General features: G+C 45.8%; 1 protein-coding gene across 1 annotated transcript; it reads right to left on the bottom strand.

Moving 5' to 3' along the window:
* Window positions 1–728: 728 nt before the first annotated feature.
* Window positions 729–3,584, bottom strand: gpr78b (G protein-coupled receptor 78b). Its single transcript, XM_038975948.1, has 3 exons — window positions 2,917–3,584; window positions 2,599–2,712; window positions 729–966 (listed from the first exon to the last, which is right to left on the bottom strand). The coding sequence occupies exons 1-3, from the start codon at window positions 3,582–3,584 to the stop codon at window positions 729–731; spliced, it is 1,020 nt and encodes a 339-aa protein (XP_038831876.1).
* Between the last annotated feature and the right edge of the window lie 9,027 nt (window positions 3,585–12,611).

The following is a 12,611-nucleotide window of genomic DNA, read 5'->3' as shown; positions in this document are numbered from 1 at the left end:
TGCGAAATAGTGATTCGTTCAACTGATCAGTGACGAAAAATCAGCGTACCGGAACAGAGTTCCTCGTTAGTCGTAGCATCCAACTGTCTGTCGACATATGGTACTACCATTTATGTTATGTGCATCTGTCAACAAGAGATTAATAACCTTCCTAGCACTTCCCTGTGTTCTATATGGGTGTCAAAAGGTCTGTACATTTGGCTATGTCAGCTTCTTTATAAAGAGGTTGTTATGGTAGATAAGTGCCCACTAGCATACCTTGCTACTCAGCAGAGACAATAATTCTGTCTCTAATGGTGTGATTCATCCGTTTATGATTCAAGGAGCCCCTGGCTGATTCAATAACATTGATACATTTGATTCTGGCTATGTGCCATCGTGTCGTGTGTGTGGTTCTACCAGTGAACCATAGATCAATAAACTTGCTTTTTACCAATAAGCCTGGAGCAAACATCCCCGAATGCGATCATTCTTTGCAAAGTCCATCTTGCCATCTTCCATCTTGCCATCATCCTCTGTCTACCCCTCCGATTTTCCTGTCTCCCTATATCCTACTCCTCCCCTCTTGCTTTTCCTCCCACAACATCTCCCTCTCTCTCACTATCTCTTTTCTTCTCCAACAATCCCTTTTTCTGACCATCTCTCAGCTCCTGCCCTTTTGCCATAAGGAAACCTTTATTTTTGGGCTGTCTGTCTGTGGTATATTTGTTATGTCCAAAATGGTGCTATTAACTGATCCTATGGAGAGAGTAGTCGTTCTCTGTGTCCAGAGAGCTGTTGTGGCCAGACGATGGGTACAGGTCACGGCGCAGCAGCCGGTTGATGACGGTAACCAGGACCTTCTTGTACTGTTGACGCAGGAGGGAGTAGGCAAAGGGGTCGGACGCAGCCTTGCTGTATGTCAGGCACTTACTGAAGATTCCCCAGTGGCGATTGATGCCCACGAAGGGAAGCAGCTCCGTCAGCCTGAGAAGGCAGAGGTCAAGTTAGAGTTCGGAAAATAGCCTTTTAGAAAGGGCAAATGTTATCCCATATTCAAAGCATGGTATTTATCTTGCAGCGAGTTGTTCTGTTTGCTATTGAGATTGTTTTGTGGTAACTCAGTTGTTATTCTATGAAATGCCATGAGGCTCTAAGGTTGCAAGGAAGAATAGAATAAATGTGTCTTTATTGTTCGGCCGATAAACAGCGTGGGCGACTAGCATTATACTAAAGGTAATAATAATATACATAAAATATGTATTCATTAGAAATATGTATAACATGAACATTGCTACATTATTATTGCCCACTGGTATGCATAAATGCTAATGACGCATGCAGTTGAGTGATAGAGGATCAATCCTGCCAATAAGCAGCAATTTCCCCTTCATCAAGTAATTCCGACTCTTTCCATTGTGTGCACAGGGGGTTAAAGGTCATGCCAATTACTGAGACAGTTTTCCTCATTAAAATGTTTTTTTGTTATTTCACCCCCACCCCCCTCTACACCCCACCTGTCAGGTGGGGTCAGGTGGGGTCTAGAGTCCCACACCCACACACTATCTAAACCAGGGGTATTTCCCTCTTACCCTACGAGGTCCGGAGCCTGCTGGTTTTCTGTTCTTCTACCTGATAATTAATTGCACCCACCTGGTGTGCCAGGTCTAAACCTGGCGGGGAACAATTAAAAGAAGTAGTGGAACTGGCTTCGAGGTCCAGAGTTTAGTTTTAGGGATCTAAACTATCACCCAGGTCTGTTTAACACACCTGCATCGGATTTCATGTAATGTTCTTTGAGGCATTTTTATTGCTCTGAAGTAAAGTTTCGGACTGATGCATCTAAAAACACTCCTTTTGAATTAATGTGGAGTTCTATGGAACCCCTGTTATTCCTAGTCAGGCACCTGCCCATAACTACCATGCTACATTCCCTCTAGACCAGTGGTTCCCAACTCCAGTTGCCGAGTACCCCCAACAGCACACATTTTTGTTGTAGCCCCAGAAAAAAAAAACTTGATTCAACTAATTGAGGTCCTGATGATTAGTTGATGAGTTGAATCTGTTGTTCTTGTCCGGGGCTACAATAGAAATGTGTACTGTTGTGGGTACTGGAGGACTGGAGTTGGGAACCACTGCTCTAGGTCATGCTGTGCTTTCTTGGAAATTAAAGTCTCTTTGTATGATAAATGTCATCTCATGGTTCAGTGAAATTAGATGACAACAGATAATGGATTGTTTAATGATGGATGTTGCAGTTACAGATGGAGATCATTGTCATAAACACAAAAAAATCCTCATTGGGTGAAATTGAATTATACCTTCCGTTGTGCATGCATATGGCTCAATCTTGCATATTGCCTCACCTTTCAACTGAACTTTGTTCAATCAGTTATTTTGCTGCGTGGCAAAGATATTAGACAGTGTATATACCATTTGATTATAGCCTATATATTTACTGTTCATTAACTGAGTTTTATGAGCAAAGTCTGTTCACCCGGTGATGTGTTAATCTCATAAACCCTATAATACCCCTTTAATAGTGTGTGTTTACAGTAGGTGAATAAAACACCTGTTTGTACAGCTGCCTGTATTGCAGTTTACTGGAAATCCACTTACCTCGTAATAACATAGGGAGCAAAACAGATGATGAACGACCCAATGAAAATGCTGATTTTCTTGGTGGCTCTCTGTTTCCTCCGCTTTTGCTCTACCAGGCACCTTTGTTTCACACTGAAAATAGAAATGAACTTTTATTAGTCCAGCAGAACAAATGACAAAACAATATACATTTAATATTTCCTTACAACACCTTCTTCTAAGCATGTTTCCTCAGGGTTGACGCTATAACCTCTTATCATAGACTACTGTAAAGTTATTACAGCCCATTGTAACGGCTATTCATTCCACACCTCATAAGTAAAGGAACATACATACGTTGGGTGAATATCCACCAGCAAGAACAGGGTCTGCATGGTTATAACGTCAATCCTCTTGCAGTGGAAGCGTGCAACTTTTAACACCTTCAGATAGGTGAAGCACAGGATCAGTAGAGAGAGCATGAAACTAGTGGCGTGGAAAACGACGGTGAAAATTGTGAACTTTATCCTGTCGCTCTCCTCGCTCAAATGCAAGGTGCACGAGGCGTAAATATGGCTATAGTCAACCCAGGAGAACAGGAGGGCGATGACGGAAAACGCGAGGGAATGGAGCCACGAGTAGCACATCATGATCACTGCGTCCTTGTAGCGCATTTTACTGGAGTAACTCAAGGGAAAGACCACCGCTATCCAGCGGTCTATACTGAGTGCTGCCATACTCAACATCGTGTTCGCAGTCAAAAAGGTCTCCAGAAAGCTCACTGTATGGCAAAGGCAATCCCCAAAAGGCTGCTGGTTTCCGATAATCCCCACCAATGTCGATGGCATGTTCAAAAGGGTGATAAGTATGTTGCAGAAAGACAGGTTCATGGTGAATATTCCCGGCACCTGTCGGCGGATCTCGGTGCTCTGGACAAAACATAGCAGCACCAGTAAGTTCGACAACAACGAGACAATTGCGACCACAATAATGAACAGCGCGAAGATAATTTCCACAAAGTCCATGTCTCACTTCGAAAAGTCCACTTGCGTTTTACATACACCTGTAAATAATAAACACGTAATATCCACCATGATTGCACCGTCGTTTATCTCCAGTTGGTCCTCATTACAGAACGTAACTCCTGCAAGTCTCGCCGTCTCCAAGTTGGTGGAGCGCTGTCCAGAGTGCTGAAGTGAGGAGACGCGGTCGCGTCTTTCGAACCGCAGACCATTTCGTTAGTCAAACTTGTGGATTTTTCTACTCTCACAACAGACCACACACGTATTTGGAGCAGCATTCACTGGTATGTGTAATTGAGCGTTTGGGTCCCACACGGGCTGATGTTTCGTATCTCCTCTCCCTCCTACGACTACCTCCACAAGAACGCAGTGGGACCGCTACGCGCCGCATTGTCTTGTAAACAGAACATGCGTACTAGAGAAACAAGGTGACTGTTAGGGGAGCCTGCCCTGTCTATTGCAGTCGTTTGAATAATAAAAATGAGCTATCACATTAAGCTAAAGAGAATGTCACCCATATAGTTTTATAATATGGGGAAGTTTCCCCCATTGGGTCATTCATAAGTTTTGTCATTTACTAATGTGTTTGCGAAGTGATACACATTAGACCACAGATGGCAACATTCTTTTTCATAATGAACTAATATAAACACCTTTACTGCGTCCTCATTTAATGATTCACTTTCCCAAATTGATAGTGGCTCAGCGACACCGCGCAGTGATAGGCCTGCTTGACAGATACTCAATAATTATGCGCGTCTCCCGTAGTCGAACGGCACCAGCTGCACATTGGAGAGGCATGCAGGGAAACAGGCAAATATATCCGTTTCCCTGACATGAATTATTCACAAACCATAAACAATTGTGTAAGATTGTTAAAACTGAAATCTGTCTCAACTGTTTTGTTGTAAAATATGAATGTGAACAATTATGAATGCAAGGTTGGAAGAGAAGGTACACATACCTGTATTGCTGAAATCCATGCAGCCCCAATAGTTTAGATTCTTTCATTATAATATTGGTGTAATATTTGACTGGATATCATCATGTCAAAGAAAGACACACTGGAAAAATGATGTGTTTGCATATTCATGAGGCAATAACTCTTACCTCATTTGGTGGAAAAGTACTGTACATCCCTACAGCCTACTAGCATAATTTACATGCCAGAGACAAATTAACTCATCACTGATGCTAATGCAGTAAATGTCCTGTATCTGAAAAGAACCATCATCAGAGAAACTATAACCGTCATCACCGGCCTCAATTATGTAAATAAAGAATTTTGTCAAACATAAAGTGAAAGAATAACAGTTCTAATATATTAGAACTCCAAAGCCCAGAATAGCAGCATTGTAATGGACAAAGACTAATATGCGTCATCGGTCAATGGGGGTCAATAAAGGTCAGATAGTCTCTTATTGCTATGGTTTTTGCTAGTCCAATTGATTCCTCATATATTTCTCATTTTTTTATTATTCCACGAGGAGCAATAAAATCCAACCCCCACAGTCCATCTGGCTCTTATAATCACACTCACTAATATGGTAAGTCTACTGTTAAAATACAGTATAAATGAAAGTATGCAAGACCATATGTACCATCTGTACTGTCTCTATTGTATGAATAACTCTTCCAAGTAAAAGCAGTGCTACACAATCAATCAAATGTATTTTACAAAGCACTTTTTACATAAGCATGTGTCACAAAGTGTTATACAGATATCCAGCCTAAAACCCCAAATAGCCAGCAGTGCAGATGCAGAATCCTAGAGGGAAACCAGGCTCCGAGGGGTGGCCAGGCCTCTTCTGGCTGTTACGGGTGGAGATAATAAGAGTACAAGGCAAGATCGTTCTTTAAGACTTTCAAAAATTCATAGATAACCAGTAGGGTCAAATAATAACCACAGTGGTTATAGAGGGTGCAGCAGTTCAATACCTCAGGAGTAAATGGTTACTGTAATGTAGGCCATGAAAACTAATCTCCAGCTCTAAGCAAGCAAATCAGTGAATATAACCCACATTTGCAGTACTAAATCAATGTGCTAGTTACTGCAGACTAGTAATATAACTAATCAACAGCCCTGATGAAGTTAAGGCACTTCATGAGTCCCCCTCCCCCTGTTTTTTGAGGAAAACAGCTAACTTCCTACTATTCTACACATTTTGACATGGAGCAAAGAGAAACATGTGCAGTTTTATAGCTAATCTCATGCTATTCTACACATTTTGCCATGAGGCTGAGAGAAAATGTTGCTGTTGTAAAGCTAATTTCCTGTAATTCTTAATTTTTTAAATATTCTTATGATGTGTTCATAATTATGCTATTTGTGAGGCGGGCGGGGGGGGGGGGGGGGGGGGGGGGGGGGGGGGGGGGGGGGGGGGGCGGGGGCAACCCACCACCAAAATAAACAAAATGATCTGGCCAATGGCCTGGGGTCCTCTACCCAGCTGGGGCCCCTGGGCTATACAGCCTTGGTTAGCCTGTGCATTGTGTGTGTGTGTGTGTGTGTGTGTGTGTGTGTGTGTGTGTGTGTGTGTGTGTGTGTGTGTGTGTGTGTGTGTGTGTGTGTGTGTGTGTGTGTGTGTGTGTGTGTGTGTGTGTGTGTGAGTCAGAGATTAAGGGAGGTGAAGTGAGGCAGCGTGCAATGTCAGCTCCCTACAAATGACTGATCAAATGGCTGTGAGCGGGCTAGCTATAACTGAGCTCCTGGGAGGGAAATGGATGGCTATTTATAGCCATGATTGGGTGTCACATCCAATATAACTCTCCCAGCTCCCGCTGCATTAACCAACCTCAGGTGGGCACTGGTGTGATGCGCAGTATTGGGCACCAAATAAAATAAGATTCTTGGAGGGTTTGCTTATTTGGAGTTGGAGTTGTTAGCTGTGCTATTTAAAGACAACAGGTCTGGATTAATAACGGCTCTAAGTTTACACTTACTGTGACCTCGTTAAAGGCGGGCTTTGCAATTTGATTGATGATAATCTTTCTTTGTTGGCACAAGATCTATGAGGACTTACTGAAGATTGGAAGTGCATAAATACCTAAAATACAGTATAGTCTGACAGGTTAGTCAAATGGGGATTACACACTTGACATCACGTCACTAACAACAGTGGATGTGTACTGTCCCCTGAGCAATGATTCACACAATTGGCACCAACTGACAATGGATCACAGAGATGAAGAGGTGTCTGTCAGACAATGAATGTGTTTACTTTGCACTTCTATATTGCTTTGCAAAGTGCATCGCAGTGCTCAGTTTTCTTTCAGTTCAAGTGTGAGGCTATGTTCTTCGGCGCTTATGTAACCATGGTTGAGCTTCACCCAAACCAACAGTCCTCACCTTAGGATAGCAACTAAGAAGATCAAGAGAAGTGATGTTATTCCCCTACTATTCCCCCATGGCTGACAATGTACCTGGGATGTCAGTTAGTGTGTACCCATACGGTAGCAACCTTAAAATAGCAGCCTGCTGTGAAGTGCCTGGAAGTACATAGCATAGGTGAGGTGAGGGAAAAGGGCTCTTGGATGGTCACAGGTTGAGGAAGTCAACCACAGAATGGCAGGTTTCTGAGAATCAGCAGTGGTCACTAGGGCTGTGGCAGTCCCGAAATTTCATCAGCCAGTGATTGTCAAGTAAATAACTGTTGGTCTCACGGCAATTGACGTTAATTAAAATAAGCACATTTAGGATCTCCTGGCTTCCACACATAGACTACAAGCTACTGATGCAGACCTTTGGAACATCTCAATTTTAAGAAGTCTTATAAATCCATATAATATAGCCTACACCTTTACAGTAAATCCATTATTTATTTGAGACAGGTCTAAAGAAGCATGAAGCATGAACAGAATAGCATCCTGAGTTGTCCCTATGTTAGGCCCTGATCTAGCTATGCCAAATGGCTGTGGGCTACACTAGTTAATTTAACAGACAAGATTTGCTTAGAATTCCGTGGCATTATTTTATACTATTTTATTGTATGAAGAATACAATTGAACAAAGCTGAATAAAATAGAAAGGATATTTTCTGCAAACGATTTGAGGGAGTGTGCACATGCACACTCCCTCAACAAAGAAATAGGTACTCCTATATGTTTAATTTAGAGTTATTAATGTAACTTTAGTTGTTCTACAAAGGTTGGGCTATATGTTCAGATTTTTAATACATTGTAAGGCTGCATGATGCGTCTCTAATTATGATGGGAAAAAAGTTGCTTGACAGGCATGAGCTCTTTGTTTTTTTTGCGTATGCTGTACACCCTTTATCAGTCTCTCATTCACAATTTGACAAGCACTTGAAAATGCCTCGAAGTTCACACCAGCATCCCCTTTGTGTGGCCGTAATGCACCCTAAATCCATGCCTTTGCGGCCAGTGGCCGTTGTGCCCTTGCCCCGGAGCGCTGCATTGTGCCCTTCTCCCTGAGTGCTGCGCGCTCAGAAGCACCTCTCACTCACATGGCTCTCCATCACGTGAACGGGTCTTTCTCACAGACTACAAGGGAAGACAGACACATCTACACGTTGAGACAGACACGGAATTATCCAATTCCGAGATGCATATTGAGATATAGGAAGAACTGTCCACATTTACTTTTCATCTGCCAACAAGATGAGTAGGCCTACCGAACAGAAAAAGCACCAGGCTATGTCAATCTAAGCTTTACACCACTCCAGCTGACGGTTGACATTGCGCATGGTGATCTTAGGCTTGTGTGCTGCTGCTCGGCCATGGAAACCCATTTCATGAAGCTACCGACAAACAGTTATTGTGCCATCGTTGCTTCCAGAGGCAGTTTGGAACTCGTTAATGAGTGTTGCTACCAGGGACAGACACTTTTTACATGCTACACGTTTCAGCACTATACCCCATAGTACAAAAGTTGACCTATTCTATTCTGTGTGAGAAATAAATATTCCTAACATAGTCTGGGACAGTTGTGCGATGCGATAGATCCCAAATGAATACAACCAGTAGCTTAAAAAAAACTTTTTATGCAATGTGGCTGACGCAATAGATCAGAACGTTGAGGCTATTTCTTCACATTATAAGCACAGCAATAAGCACATGGCAGTAGGCTATAAGCACAAATGTTCCATTAGCGGGAAAACACCATTATCAAAAGTGACTGCAAATGCGATTATGCATGTAATGTTTTTATTATAAAGGTACCTTTTTATGGTGAATATTGTCTTCCCCAAATTTGAAATTCACGTGCTGCTTATGTATGCCAGTTAAGCTCTACACCCCTTGTAAAGCTGATCAATGTGCTTCATTTTAAGAAGTGATTTGTCCACTTTAGTTATGATACAAGCCTTATCAAAACACATAGGCCTATGGGCTAGGCTACATGAGGTGTGCAACTATGATTTGAAAAAGTTTAAATAAAGCAAATGCTTCTTGCCTTATGCTGGGCATCATTCACAAGTGATAATATATAAAGTGATAGGCTAATATTGTCACCCATCAGACTATTCTTGATTTAATCTTGTCTTTACATAAACTAAATAATATGTTTAAAATTTGTTTTGATTTAGAATGGACCATTATCATGCGCCTGTAGCAAAACAGGGGCAGTGGAAAAAATACATGTAATCTTTGCACTCAAATAGCGAATGGAGGACGCTTTTTCCGTGGTTCATTTTCATGCCAGCAACGTAGTCTATACTCCTGTTGTAAAGATAAGACATGTGATAATATAAGGAAAGTTGATAAATAAATATAGCAGGCCTAGCCTATGGAAAGCTGATGGGATCCTCCTCTTTTTAATAGAGGCCATCACTCTGTTTTCTTTTGCAATTGCATAGCCTATAGAAATTAATTACTTAAAAGTCATACAATGTGATTTTCTGGATTTTTGTTTTAGATTCCGTCTCTCACAGTTGAAGTGTACCTATGATAAAAATTACAGACCTCTACATGCTTTGTAATTAGGAAAACCTGCAAAATCGGCAGTGTATCAAATACTTGTTCTCCCCACTGTATGTGTGGAACTTTATTTAACCTTTGTTTATTGGTCAGTTGACTGTGAAAAAGACAACAGGTTGTTGTTCTTAATAGCAACCATAAAAATAATGAGATCCTTGATTTCTATATTTGAAGGGGAACTCCACTCCAAAATGAGATTTTGACATGGGCCAAATTCAACAGGGCACAACATCGCGGAACATTCCGCTAGATATGTAACGTTCGTCTTGTGGTGCATGAACGGACCAAGGCGCAGCAGGTGAGGAATACATACTAATTTATTGAATCAAAGACGAAACACTGACAAAACACTATAACAAACTACAAAACAATAAACGAAGTCAACAGACCAGAAACAAACGAACTTACATATAGACGAAGAACGCACGAACAGGAACAGACTACCTAAAACGAACGAACAAACGAAACAGTCCCATGTGGTAAACACAGACACAGGAACAGACAAACCGAAACAGTCCCGTGTGGTAACATCTACTGACACGGAAGACAATCACCCACAAACAAACAGTGAGAACAACCTACCTTAATATGACTCTCAATCAGAGGAAACGTCAAACACCTGCCTCTAATTGAGAGCCATACCAGGCAACCCAAAACCAACATAGAAACAGAAAACATAGACTGCCCACCCAAAACTCACGCCCTGACCAATAAACACATACCAAACAACAGAAAACAGGTCAGGAACGTGACAGAACCCCCCCCTCAAGGTGCGAACTCCGGGCGCACCCCTACAACTCAAGGGGAGGGTCTGGGTGGGCATCTGTCCGCGGTGGCGGCTCCGGCGGTGGACGAGGACACCACTCCACCACTGTCTTTGTCCCCCTCCTTAGCGTCCTTTGAGTGGCGACCCTCGCCCCCGACCATGGTCCAGGAACCTTCACTAAGGCTTCTCCTACATAGAGGAGACAGCTCAGGACAGAGAGGTAGCTCAGGACAGAGAGGTAGCTCAGGACAGAGAGGTAGCTCCGGACAGAGAGGTAGCTCCGGACAGAGAGGTAGCTTAGGACAGAGGGACAACTCTGTACTAATGGCAGCTCCGGACTGAGTGGCAGCTCCGGACTGGGTGGCAGCTCCGGACTGGGTGGCAGCTCCGGACTGAGTGGCAGCTCCGGACTGAGTGGCAGCTCCGGACTGAGTGGCAGCTCCGGACTGAGTGGCAGCTCCGGACTGAGTGGCAGCTCATGACTGTAGGGCAGCTCATGACTGTAGGGCAGCTCATGACTGGAGGGCAGCTCATGACTGGAGGGCAGCTCATGACTGGAGGGCAGCTCATGACTGGAGGGCAGCTCATGACTGAAGGGCAGCTCATGACTGAAGGGCAGCTCATGACTGTAGGGCAGCTCATGACTGTAGGGCAGCTCATGACTGTAGGGCAGCTCATGACGTTCTGGCAGCTCCTGACTGGCTGGCGGCTCTGGCAGCTCCTGACTGGCTGGCGGCTCTGGCAGCTCCTGACTGGCTGGCGGCTCTGGCAGCTCCTGACTGGCTGGCGGCTCTGGCAGCTCCTGACTGGCTGGCGGCTCTGGCAGCTCCTGACTGGCTGGCGGCTCTGGCAGCTCCTGACTGACGGACGGCTCTAATGGCTCGGGACAGACGGATGACTCTAATGGCTCGTGGCAGACGGATGACTCAGATGGCGCTAGGCAGACAGATGGCTCAGACGGCGCTGGGCAGACAGATGGCTCAGATGGCGCTGGGCAGACGGATGGCTCAGACGGCGCTGGGCAGACGGATGGCTCAGACGGCGCTGGGCAGACGAGCAGTGCAGGCGGCGTTGAGCAGACGAGCAGCGCAGGCAGTTCAGACGGCGCTGGGCAGGCAGGCAGCTCAGACGGCGCTGGACAGACGAGCAGTGCAGGCGGCGTTGAGCAGACGAGCAGTGCAGGCAGTTCAGACGGCACTGGGCAGGCAGGCAGCTCTGACCCGCTGAGGCGCACAGTAGGCCTGGTGCGTGGTGCCGGAACTGGTGGTACCGGACTGGAGACACGCACCTCAAGGCTAGTGCGGGGAGCAGGAACAGGGCACACTGGACTCTCGATGCGCACTATAGGCCTGGTGCGTGGTACCGGAACTGGTGGTACCGGGCTGAGGGCACGCACCTCAGGGCGAGTGCGGAGAGAAGGAACAGTGCGTACAGGGCTCTGGAGAAGCACAGGAGGCTTGGTGCGTGGTGCCGGAACTGGAGGCACTGGGCTGGAGACACGCACCACAGGGAGAGTGCGTGGAGGAGGAACAGGGCTCTGGAGACGCACTGGAAGCCTGGTGCGTGGTGTAGGCACTGGTGGTACTGGGCTGGGGCCACGCACCATAAGGCGAGTGCGGGGTGCTGGAACTGGAGGTACTGGGCTGGGGCGGGAAGGTGGCGCCGGATATACCGGACCGTGCAGGCGTACTGGCTCCCTTGAGCACTGAGCCTGCCCAACCTTACCAGGTTGCCTGCTCCCCGTAGCCCGTCCAGTGCGGGGAGGTGGAATAACCCGCACTGGGCTGTGTTGGCGAACCGGGGACACCATGCGTAAGGCTGGTGCCATGTACACCGGCCCGAGGAGACGTACTGGAGGCCAGATATGTAGAGCCGGCTTCAAGGCACTTGGCTCAATGCTCACTCTAGCCCGCCCAGTGCGGGGAGGTGGAATAACCCGCACCGGGCTATGCACCCGTACAGGAGACACCGTGCGCTCTTCCGCATAACACGGTGTCTGCCCGTACTCCCGCTCTCCACGGTAAGCATGGGAAGTGGGCGCAGGTTTCCTACCTGCCCTCGCCACACTACCCTTTAGCCCCCCCCCAAGAAATTTTTGGGTGAGCCTCTCGGGCTTCCGTGCTAGACGCGTCCCCTCATAACGCCGGTTCCTCTCTCCGGTTGCCTCCGCTCTCCGAGCTGCCTCCAGCTGTTCCCATGGGAGGCGATCCTTTCCAGCCAGGATCTCCTCCCATGTGTAGCAACCCTTGCCGTCCAAAACATCCTCCCATGTCCATTCCTCCTTCGTGCGCTGTCTCTCTCTCCCGTTACACCGCTGCTTGATCCTT

The sequence above is a fragment of the Salvelinus namaycush genome, chromosome 36, assembly GCF_016432855.1.
Source record: "Salvelinus namaycush isolate Seneca chromosome 36, SaNama_1.0, whole genome shotgun sequence".
Lineage (NCBI taxonomy): Eukaryota > Metazoa > Chordata > Actinopteri > Salmoniformes > Salmonidae > Salvelinus > Salvelinus namaycush.
Note: the sequence above shows the minus strand (reverse complement) of the source record. Positions and strands in the feature narration are given on the sequence as shown.

What these genes read in the sequence shown, in the direction of transcription:
- gpr78b (XM_038975948.1), bottom strand. Translation starts at nt 3,584, where the DNA reads ATGGACTTTGTGGAAATTATCTTCGCGCTGTTCATTATTGTGGTCGCA. An exon ending in CTGGTGGATATTCACCCAAC is followed by an intron (nt 2,713 to 2,916) that starts GTATGTATGTTC and finishes TTCTATTTTCAG; the next exon opens with TGTGAAACAAAGGTGCCTGG. An exon ending in GCTCCCTATGTTATTACGAG is followed by an intron (nt 967 to 2,598) that starts GTAAGTGGATTT and finishes CTGCCTTCTCAG; the next exon opens with GCTGACGGAGCTGCTTCCCT.